The sequence below is a fragment of the Gopherus flavomarginatus genome, chromosome 9 (assembly GCF_025201925.1).
Source record: "Gopherus flavomarginatus isolate rGopFla2 chromosome 9, rGopFla2.mat.asm, whole genome shotgun sequence".
Taxonomy (NCBI): Eukaryota; Metazoa; Chordata; order Testudines; family Testudinidae; genus Gopherus; species Gopherus flavomarginatus.
Window position 1 is genome coordinate 51,128,243 of NC_066625.1, and position 10,868 is coordinate 51,139,110.

Below are 10,868 nucleotides of genomic sequence, written 5' to 3' on the forward strand. Positions count from 1 at the left end.
CTCATGCGTCTGGGGGTGAGCTCCAGCGAGGCTACAAAAGCTGGGAGAGAGTCTTGACACCAAGTCAATCTGACTGTCCAGTCAGGGTCGGCTCCAGCTTTTTTGCTGCCCCAAGTGGCGGTGAAGGGGGGAAAAAAAAAACAAAAAATGATTGTGCGGCTGCCAAAAAGGAAGTGAAGGACTGATGGACCCAACGCCAAATTCCCACCACAGTCCCGAACGTGACGCCCCAACAATGGACGGACTGCCGCCCCTTTCTGTTGGCTGCCCCAGTCACTTGCTTCCTTCGCTGGTGCCTGGAGCCGGCCCTGTGTCCAGTGCACCATAATCCTTCCTTTGCCAGCCCCCCTTTGCCAGCCCATGCCTCGTTCCTGCCTGGGGCCTTTGCCCTCATTATGGGCCAGGGGCTGCTTTCTACACTTTCTACACTTCCTCATGCCCAGACCTGCCTGCAGTGACCAGCTGGAGCTATGCCAGGCCCTTGTGGCTATTGGTGGCTCTCAGACAAAGGGGCTGTCCAAGGCCCAGGGGCTCTCAGGGCTGGTTTTACACTGTGTATTTGATTACAAAATCAATTAAACCTTTTCATTAAAAGGCCAGAGTAGGCTTCTAGTCTTGGCTCTGTCTAAGCCCCTCCCGAGCTCTTTATGGGAAGGTTGCCTGAAGAAGAGGCCACCCATCGGAGGAAGACCTTAGAGAGCTCACCTCACTCCGAAGCATGTGAAAGGGGTGGTAAGGCTTAGCGATGGGGTGTTGTCAGGAGCTGAATGGCTGGGGAGGCTCACCCCTATGGCTCAGATCTAGCCCGGTGGTGTGGAAGACCTGGCAGGAGACTGAAACAGCATGGCTGAAATTTAACCACTCCCAGAATCAAACCTAGTGCCTGTAATGGTTCCTGCTGTCACTGTGCTGGGGGTGGGCTGGGGCGAGCCCCACAGAATTGCAGGGAGACTTTGCAGGTGGGAGAAGCTCAGCAACAGAAATGGCAGATGACTATTGGAATGACTATGCGGGAGCGAGGGGTGTTCAGATGTGGAACGGGGAAGGTTTCCCTGCCTTTCTCATCCCATTTCACACACACACACACCCAGGGGTGGCTCTAGGTATTTGGCCGCCCCAAGCACGGCAGGCAGGCTGCCTTTGGTGGCTTGCCTGCGAGAGGTCCCCCAGTCCTGCGGATTCGGCAATACGCCTGCGGGAGGTCCGCCAAAGCCGCGGGACCAGCGGAACCTCCGCAGGCATGTCGCCCTCGTGGTGACCGGCAGATCGCCCCCCGTAGCTTGCCACCCCAGGCATGTGCTTGGCGTGCTGGTGCCTGGAGCCGCCCCTGCACACACCCCAGGTGCCTGGTGCAGGAAAGCTGGGGTGTGGTTGGGCTGGGGTGACCCCAGGCACTCTGACCAGAAAGCGGTGCCTGCAGGGGCAATGTCTAGGTATACCTTAGTACCAGCCACACACCACCTGAGCCAGGCCCCAGCAACTCCTGCTCATAGGGGTAATGACCAGGGGGCTTTTCATGGGCCTCTGCCCTACTAGGGGCCCTGTTCTATAGCTGTTCTGTGCGCCCATGTGCACGGTAATGGGCTAAAGTGAACGCTGAGGCTCCGGGGCTGGTTCCAATCACAACACGGGCACTGGAGTGGCGACGCTGGTGTTCCCATGGGGCGGGCGTGCTGGTGCTGGTGCTGGTGCTGGTGCTGGTGCTGGTGCTGCTGTGCCGCCAAGCCATAGCCCAGCTGCAGGGGCAGGACAGCTCTGCCAGCCCTCCCTGGGGGACAGTTACTATGGTTACAAACCTGCTCCTAGCTCGCCTGGAGCTGGGTGGCGCTGTTCACAGCTGGGCACAGCCCCTAACTCTGCCTGCAGCACCCCCCGGCGTTACTCTGGGCTTAGGGCGGCGATATTCCGCCTCCTGGCCACGGCGTGGCGCTGTGGACTCCCCGCAGTCTCTGCTGTGCATCCACCTAGCCGCTGGGTGGCGCTGTGGGCCGCCGGCGCGCTCTCCCTGGACTCACAGCGCCCGTCTGGCCGCGCCTGCGTTATAGCTCTTTTCCCGGCATCCTTTGCCCTCTTCAGCGGCCGCTGCCAATATGGTGGGTGCCGGGCGTGGCTCGTTCCCGCTCCTCAATCGGCCGCCATCCGCCCCGGGCCGGGGTTGCCGGGGCCTGGGCCGCGGTGGGAGGCCGCTGCTGCCGCCGGGGAGCGGGACGAGGCCCGTGGGGCGGGGCGGGGCGGGCAGGCGGTGCTCGTGCTCGGTGATCCTGGGGGGCCCCGGGGCTTTGGGCTCACCCAGGCCGGCTGCCCGTGTGGGGGCCGGGCCCTGCTGGGATCCCGTCGGAGGGGCTGGGGGAGGGAACGAGCCGTGGTGGCTCTGGGCGCTGCGCGGGGTTTGCGCCTAGTGCCTTAGGAGCGGCCCGCTGCGGTGTGAGGCTCCCTGGCCCAGGCCTGTCTGCCTCCCCGGGTCTCACCCTGCCAGCAGCAGTTTCCGGAGAAGTCTTGGCTCCCCGAAATGGGAGGTTTTTACCCATTCAGAGTGTGGGTATGGGGGCAGGGCCTCTAAAAATACCCCTCGCCATCGCTGCCTGCGCAAGGAGTTTGGGGGCTTGAGAGTGAATAGAGAAGCCGGAGCTCCTGAGGCCTGGGATTCCTCGGGCTTCTGGGTACTTAGACACAGAAAGCTGCAGTTTTCTGTGTATGAGGGCAGGCTTAGCATGCATGCTCGGGTCATGTTAGCCTGCTATCTACAGGTTTGCATGTAATTAGCTGCATATGTCAGGCTCATGAGTTTAGTTTTCTGAAGGAAAGTTGCTCTCTGTTACAGGGCAAAGGGCTAATGCCACCTTAGTGGCTCTTTAGGAGCTCAGCAGGAGCACTTTGAGCTGGAAGCAGAAACAGATGGGTAGGTTTTGCTGTTTCACGCTGTGATGATTTGTTCTTCAAATCTTCTAGGGACGCGTGCGAACAAAGACCGTGAAAAAGGCTGCCCGGGTTATCATTGAAAAGTACTACACGCGGCTAGGGAACGACTTCCACACGAACAAACGGGTGTGTGAAGAGATTGCTATCATCCCTAGTAAGAAACTGCGCAACAAGATAGCTGGGTAAGGCAGCCCTGGGATTTGCTGTGCTCTTGTATGAAGGTTCAGCTTCACACATCCTAGCTTTGGGGTGGTGAATATCATTCTCAGTCTGAGGGGTGAGAAGAAACTGCCATTCTGTTACAAAGGTATTAATCTATGTACATTTAGATAATGTCAGTAAATGCATCTGGAATCTGAATGTCCCAGTCATTGCTCTGACACTGGAGCCATGGATTAAGGCTTTTGGAGTGCTGAAACATCCCTAGTGAGCTAGGAAGGCGTAGATTTTAATATATCAGGGGTAGCCGTCTTAGTCTGCATCCACAAAAACAACGAGGTGTCTGATGGCACCCCTTAAAGACTAACAGATTTATTCGGGCATAAGCTTTCATGCGCATGGAGTGAAAATTACAGATATAGACATAAATATCATGTGGCATTTATGCACCTGTATATGAAATTTTCACTCCATGTGTCTGAAGAAGGGGATTTGGTTTTGTGTTTTTTTCAACTCAAGAAAACTTATGCCCAAATAAATGTTAGTCTAAGGGGTGCCACCAGACTTCTTGTTTTTGTAGATTTTTGTGAATTTTGAAGGATAGTTTCCACGTGGTTAAGTCGCTTAAATTTTTACACTGGCAAATTGACATTTGTTTGTAATATCACTAGATGAATCATATCTTTAGAAATACAATTTCTATAGAATATTTAAGCATCATGGAGTACTGCCTTATTTGGTAGATTAAGTAACATATGATCTTTAGACCTTACCCAGCATCTTAAAAACATTGAACTTCTGGATAACTTGTCCCTTGGCTTTTGGGTGGCAGGAGCAATTGATGCTTACCTATACTTACTAATTACAACTCAATCCCTGCTTAATGTAAGTGTGCTTATAGAATCGTCCTTAGGTTTGAACTCTGTTTCTGATAGACTAAAATTTCTTTATTTCTCTCCCCTAGTAGCACTTCGGAGTGTCAGTCCCTTTTAGTGTAGCTGTTTCATTACTGTTTTGCTTTAAAAGATTTTAACAAGTCTTGGCTCAGGCTCTGTGTATCTCAACTAACAAATACACAGAATTGCATGGAAATCTTTTTCTCCTTTTGTTCTGGTCTCTAGCAGGCAGCTGCCTGGTTAGCTAGTCAGACTTCCCTAGACACCGAGGCCTAGATCCTCAGAGGTATTTAGGTGCCTCTCTCATTGATTTTAAACAGAAGTTATCCACCTAAATACCTCAGGAGATCTGAGCTTGAATTACTTGGTGTTCTGGAAGTGCTAAGATGTACTTTGACATTTTAATCTCTTATGAACTCTATTTCACTGCCTTTCTGGTCAGAGCTTGCTGTATTCGTTTTCCTTGGGGCAAATCCAGTATGGGAGTGGGTGAGCTTTTACTTTGTGCTGCGATTAGTGTTGGTCACTTGCATTGCTGCAGGCTCAGGATCCCTGTACCACCTGTCTTTATCGGGGGTTGTAGAGAGAGGCTTGGAAATTAACAGAGCTGCAGTTCTCCAGCAGGCAAAGTCAGAAGTGTCAAGTTATCCTCTTGCGTACCTCTGGGAGAGAGGTATACTGAAATCAGGTGGGTCCTGGAGGCCTGCTGCTGTTTGACTTGCCTCTGCCAGCCTCATGTGTGCATTTGCAGCTGCATTGAATTGGAGCTTGAAGGAAATACCCTGGTGTCTAAGTTGGGTTGTTTATAACCAGCCTCCAAAGGCTTCAGTCACTGAACTAGGAGAGATTATGTGCTCAGCTTACTTGCTTTGAAACCTGCATTGGAAAGTGATTCTGGTCTTGTCTGTGACCTGGTCATTGATTGTGCAGGGAGAGGAACTTGTGAAAGCTTTTCCCGTGTTTGGAGGATTCATCCTCATTCCTACCAAACCCTGTAACTTTCAGACATTGCTGCTGGTCTCTTTGTTCCCTTCCTCCACCACTCCCAGAAGGCAGGACAGGAAGACCTTCTGCTGTCAGGTTATTGTGGTCTCTGGCTGTGAAATGGCAGGGTAGATATGAGCAGCTATAGGGGTTTAAATGAGACAGATACAAGGTCTCTAGTGACCCACCTCTTCCAGTATTACAGAGAGCCAGGGCTTCCAATGGGTGGGTTGAAGCTGTTGTCAGGGTGAGATATGGAAGAAAATGGGGTGCTAGTTGACCAGTTTCCGGATTCTCCCTGCAGGTATGTCACGCATCTGATGAAGCGTATTCAGAGGGGGCCTGTCAGAGGTATCTCCATCAAACTGCAGGAAGAGGAAAGAGAGAGAAGGGATAACTATGTCCCTGAGGTAAGGTTTCTAACTATACTTGGGTGTATCTCCGGCCTCTTCTGCCAGGTAGAGTGGCTCATCCTGACATGCTGGTATCCAGCTTCTGCACAGCTAACAAAGGGGCTTCCATTCTGCTTATCACATCAGCAACCAGGAGATCTCTCCTTTCCTTTCCTGAGAAATGTGACCACGACCAGGTAGCCTGAGTTAGCTGCACAGGGCTGGGATTTATGAGAAGGATCCAGGATGATAGACTGATGACTTGTCCTGAAAAATCCCCAGGGACATAGAGAGCCAGGAACTTCTGATTTCTAATCTCAGCTGTACTGCTGACTTATGTTGTGGAGCAAATAATCTCTGCCTCCATTTTCGGATCTGTCCGATGTGGAGAATTTACACCAGGGGAGTAATGTGTGAAAGCTGCGATGTATGTTGTTGTGAATCACACTGAAATTCAAGTATCCGACAAACTCCTGCACTTATCTCTGGAGCATCCGGAATGGGACAGGGCTTTCCTGAACTCTCACTTGGACAGGCAGCAGGAGAGCAAGTTGTTGCTCACTTGTCATTGCTTCAGTTCAGTTCATCCAGAAATCTTATGGCCTTACTAGCATCTCTCCCCTTCCACCCCCACTTCCACTCCTCAGCTGGGTTTAAAGGGCTCTCATCCTGAACCTGCATTCAAAAGTGATTCTGGTCTTGCCTGTGACCTGGTCATTGATAGTGCAGGGAGAGGAGCTTGTGAAAGCTTTTTCCCGTGTTTGGGGGGCTCATTCCTATCCCTACCAAACCGTGTAACTTTCAGACACTACCTCCTGCCCTCATCTCCAGTCCAGTGTGGTGGGTGCGGTAGGTGACCTCAAATTGGCTTCCAGCAAAATTATTTTTGCAGCATCGTGCAAAAGTGGCAAACAGCAACAAGCCAGCTTCAGGACTTGTCTTTAATGTGCACTTAATCCAAAGGTTGGCACTCTGTTGTGACCACAGGTTTGGTTCTGTGGCTGATCCTGTGTGTAGAGTTCAGTTGTCACTAGAAGTTTTATGAAAAACAAATGTGACGCCAGTGAATGTAATGGGAGCTTTGATGTCACTGGGTGGGCTGAGGTTGTTCCCTTCTTGATACCTGGCTTGCAGATCTCCGCTTTCCCTGGAAATGGGGAGTCACTACTGATCTGCTCCAGTCAATGATGTGCTGGCTGGGTAACACGTGGTGTAAATGCAGGAAGACTGTGCCTGTTCTTGCCTCCTTCCTGATAGTGTATGTTAGGCTGACTCCCCCACAGCTACCACCCATCATAGGACTGGAAGGGGCCTCTGGGTCATTGAGTCCAGGCCCCTGCTGTTACTGGCAATCCCATCCCTCTCATGTCTACCTGTGAGGTGTCTGCATTCTCACAAAAGTTCTAGCCAGCTCTGAGAACTTGGCACGCTAGCAACATAGGATAGCCATACTGAATCCCAGCTCCATCTCTCCCAGTGCCCTGCCTCTGGCAATGGCCAGCCCTGGAGGAAGGTGCATGTACCCTGCAGTAGGCAGATGGGGGAAGGATCATGCCTCCACCTTCCTTTTATTCTCTATGCACAAAATGTCTGGCTGCTAGCATAATGCAGCTAGTGACCTGTTACTGTCTGCGCTTCAAGGACAGGACTTGCTGTTATCAGCTGAAAGGGAGAGCCCTAATGTAGCTGTCTTCCCATAGTGTCACTGAGCGGAGAAATAACTCCTTTGTACTCCTGTGGCAGGCAAGGGAGTTTGGTTGTGGGTCACTGTTGCAGTAAGAAACTCTAAAATAGCCTTTTGGCAGAACCGCTTGCAAAACAGTAAAACTAGGCAGATTTCTTGCTCCCTTTATCAGACAAATGCCTGCAATTGTCATTTAGTGGCAGATGAAAAATCACTATTTACCCAGAGCCCTTAAATATGAAGCATGTACAGGAACTCATGGCAAATTATTGGCTGACTCCTGCCAGCTCCTGCACTGGGGGTTTTGGATAGTCAGTGATAAATGCTTGAACTCTGGAGCAAGAGAGAGTCTTCTTGGCCCACTGTACTACGTCTCCTGCTTCCTTAGGCCATAGGGATGCTGTTAGAACTTGGAGATGACCAAGGTTCATATATGCTGTGATCCTGCCGCAAGGGCAAGATCAAACAGTTACAACAGGACAAGTAAAGCTTGTAGTGTAAGCAGATATTTGCAAAGGATCCAAGGTGGGTGAGCTCTGGAGAGGAGAGATTTAAATCAGGTTCAGACTTTGTCAAACTAGGAAATTTCTACTATTTATTACCATTTTAATTTAAAATGTGATTAGTTATAAAAGGTCCATGCTGTGGTGTTCTTTTGAAGTGACTCTTCTGATGGGGTAACTTATGGGATTTCACAAAAATGCCATAGGCAGAAAACAAACTATTGAAAATGAAGGCCTTGGTATGTAATTTAACTCTCACTAATGATCCCACTGACCTCAGTGGGGCGATTCATGGAAGGTCAAACATGTACATAAGGGTCTGCAGCATCAGGGACTGAAATTGTATTTTTATTTAATGTTTCTATTATGCAAGAACATAACTGCCAGTATCCAGTATCCAGCAGTGGCCAGTATCAGAGCTTCAGGGGGAGTGTACTGAACAAGGCAGTTGGAGTGATTCACCCCTTTGTCACTTCAAAACAGACTCACTCCAGTGTTAACAGTGAAAAGTTATTTAGACTGTTGATACACTGAAAAGCTTCCCAGTACCTGTTATGCACGCAGGCCAAAAGCTTGACTACTGAGCTCCTTGATGTCTGAACACCTGGGGCTTTTGGACAAAATCACACCCTCAAGTCACTTAGGCACATCAGTCCCATTGACTTCGAATGGCAAACTGTGAAGGGAGGAGCGTAGCTAGTGGAGGTGGTTCAAATATAGCCTGGGCTTATCGTTGTGTCGGAGTTTGTGGTGCCATCACAACGGTGATAATGAAGCGTGGCACGTGTCTCTCTCAGCTCAGAGGAGTACTTTAAATGAGACTGCTCAGCAGTCTCATAAAATTCTGGGAACAATTGAGAAACCTGACTAAAGCGGGTGCCGTCTTTCTGAACTAAAATACTAAATTTAACCAATGTTAAGAATGGGGGTAAAAAGATCTGGAGCCACCTTGTAAGAATGCAGGAGTGTTAAAGGCCTCATTCTTGAAATCTGGACACCAAATACTTTTTCAAGCTTTTTCTTGTGGCCTGCGGCTGGTTACTCTGCTATTCACTGGTTCTGAACTGAGTGATGTGATTCCGGTGACTGCTATGGCTCCTGGCAGCCAGCAGGATGTGGTGATAGAAGCAAGGCTGGTGACATCCAGAGTTAAGTCAGTAGGTGTAGCCAAAGGTGAAGGCCCCAGACTCCTTGTGTGGCACAGGCAAACACTCTCCTGTCATGCAGTAACTACCTGCTGCCTACACTGCCCTGGGGAGGGAGCAGTCTGGATTGGCTATAGAGAGATGAATTCAGTCTCAGCCCTCTACAGGAGACTGGTTTGCTGCTGCATGGGAATTGTGAGGGCAGTATCCTAGACACAGCTGGAGTTGCGAAGGTCCCATATGCTTTAGGGAAGATGGCGGAAGGCAGAAGAGACTGTCCATGCTGAGATCTCCTGCTCTGCTCCCTTAAAGTGTTTTATGGCTGGATTCTTAGTGCACTTCGCAGCTCTCCCCACAGTATTTATGGGGCAAGTGGAGCATCCCCAGCAGTGGAATGTGAGGGCAATGAGCTGTGGTGGAGGCTTGTCCCTGCAGAGGTGGCTGTTCGTGAATGAGAAGCATTTGTCTTAGCTCAGGGCTTCTCAAACCCTTCATTCCTGTTTGGTGATGTGAGTTTAGCAACTGGCCTCAGGGAGTCGGCGCCATGTTAGCAGGCAACTCCCTGGATTGGCTGGGAACTCGCAGGCTTTGTCTGTAGGGACCCACTCCAGCTTCTGACCATCTCTGAGTGGAGTCTGAGTAATGCTAGACTCCCAGAGCTCTGTGTGTGATGTTTAACACAGTGCATCCATGTTCTTTTTTCCCTCTGCAGGTCTCTGCCCTTGACCAGGAGATCATTGAAGTTGACCCAGATACTAAGGAAATGCTGAAACTGCTGGTGAGTGTGGTCTCTTCAGAGAGATTGGCTTGTGCCTTCACTCTTCTGGAGGTGGAATCTCATGGCCATCATAGCTCAGTGCAGACTGAAGGCCTTGTTCAGGCACCAGGGAGAGCCTCCTAGCAACAGCTGTTTGGAGGACTTTGTTATGGGCAGGTTTCCAGACTGGCCTCTGTAGCACGATTATTATGAATTGTCCGGGAAAAAAATCCCTCCCCCCACCCCCCAACAGTGGCTGGAAAAGCTTTGCTAGAAGTCTGCCAGCAACAGCATTCTGACCCTGCTAGCATGGCTTTCAACTGCGATACAGCTAGGCAGTTCTTCGCCTACATCTCAGGGAGTCAGAAACCCCCAGTCAGCACCTGAGGGCCTCTGTGTGTCCCTGTCTGTAAAGCGGGTAACAGTGCTCACCCACCTCTGTGCAGAGCCCTGGGGCCAGTGGGGATGATGTATTAGTTATACCAGGGTGGTGCTGGGGCTTCTGAATTGAAATATGTTATAGCCAGCACCCCTGAGCACGATCAAGGGCCACAACCCTGCTAGAAATCCCCGCTCCAGCAGCATGAAAGGGGGAGGGGCAGGCTGCTTGGAAAGGACTTTGCCGTGGACTCACTAATGGTGACGAACACACATGTTCTCTTCCTTCCCTGCCCACCCCCAGTCTCTTCTGTACCAGCCTCTAGGACTCAGTGTTTGGTGCAGTTTTCCCCAAGCTCTCGTTCCCACTCAGAGTTGCTTTTAGCTGCACAAGAGCCTAGAAGCCTGTTTTTGTTTTGGGTCTCCCCTTCTCCACTGGGACATGTGCGCTGATACCAGAGCTGTGCTCAAGGCCTCCTGCCCCTGGTTAGAACACAACCCCTACAGAAGCAACTGAACCATGGGTGAGCCTGTGAAGTCCAGATTCCAGCCCAGCTGCTGGCATGTTAACTGTGTAACTTTCACAATTGGGTGCATCTCCTGCTCCAGTCCAGTGAATGCTCAGCCAAGCTGGTCCCTAAGTCCCCACCCTCCTGTGTGTCACACTTGCAAGCCTGTTGGGACTCACTGCTGTGTTGTGACATAGACTCCCCCTCCCTGTCTCTGCAGCACGGCCTCCTGTCTACGGACAGGCTGGAGGACTCGCCCTCTGTTCTCACTGGAATTCAGGGTAGATGTTTGCGTGTTGGGAGGGAGAGGTTGGGCAGAGCCTGCTGTGCTTTGATCTGGGCCCCCTGCCAGCAGAGAGGAAGGGGTAGGCTGGCATGCTGAGTGTAACCTGGTCTGTTTCCGTATGTCTTCCAGGACTTTGGCAGTCTGTCCAACCTGCAGGTCACGCAGCCCACTGTGGGAATGAACTTCAAAACCCCAAGAGGAGCTATCTGAATCCATTGCTGCGCTGTCACTTTTCCAATAAACGTGGGAAACCAAA

General features: G+C 51.0%; 1 protein-coding gene and 2 non-coding genes across 3 annotated transcripts; all 3 read left to right on the plus strand.

The window, feature by feature from the left end:
- Window positions 1-1,990: 1,990 nt before the first annotated feature.
- RPS17 (ribosomal protein S17) lies at window positions 1,991-10,868 on the plus strand. The gene is made up of 5 exons (XM_050968891.1): window positions 1,991-2,093; window positions 2,950-3,101; window positions 5,263-5,368; window positions 9,395-9,460; window positions 10,742-10,868. Exons 1-5 carry the CDS (start codon window positions 2,091-2,093, stop codon window positions 10,820-10,822), a joined length of 408 nt encoding a protein of 135 aa, XP_050824848.1. The 5' UTR covers window positions 1,991-2,090; the 3' UTR covers window positions 10,823-10,868.
- Window positions 4,849-4,982, plus strand: LOC127058682 (small nucleolar RNA SNORA71). Its single transcript, XR_007776432.1, has one exon. It is a non-coding gene; the product is annotated as a small nucleolar RNA SNORA71 (small nucleolar RNA).
- Window positions 6,024-6,158, plus strand: LOC127058681 (small nucleolar RNA SNORA71). Its single transcript, XR_007776430.1, has one exon. It is a non-coding gene; the product is annotated as a small nucleolar RNA SNORA71 (small nucleolar RNA).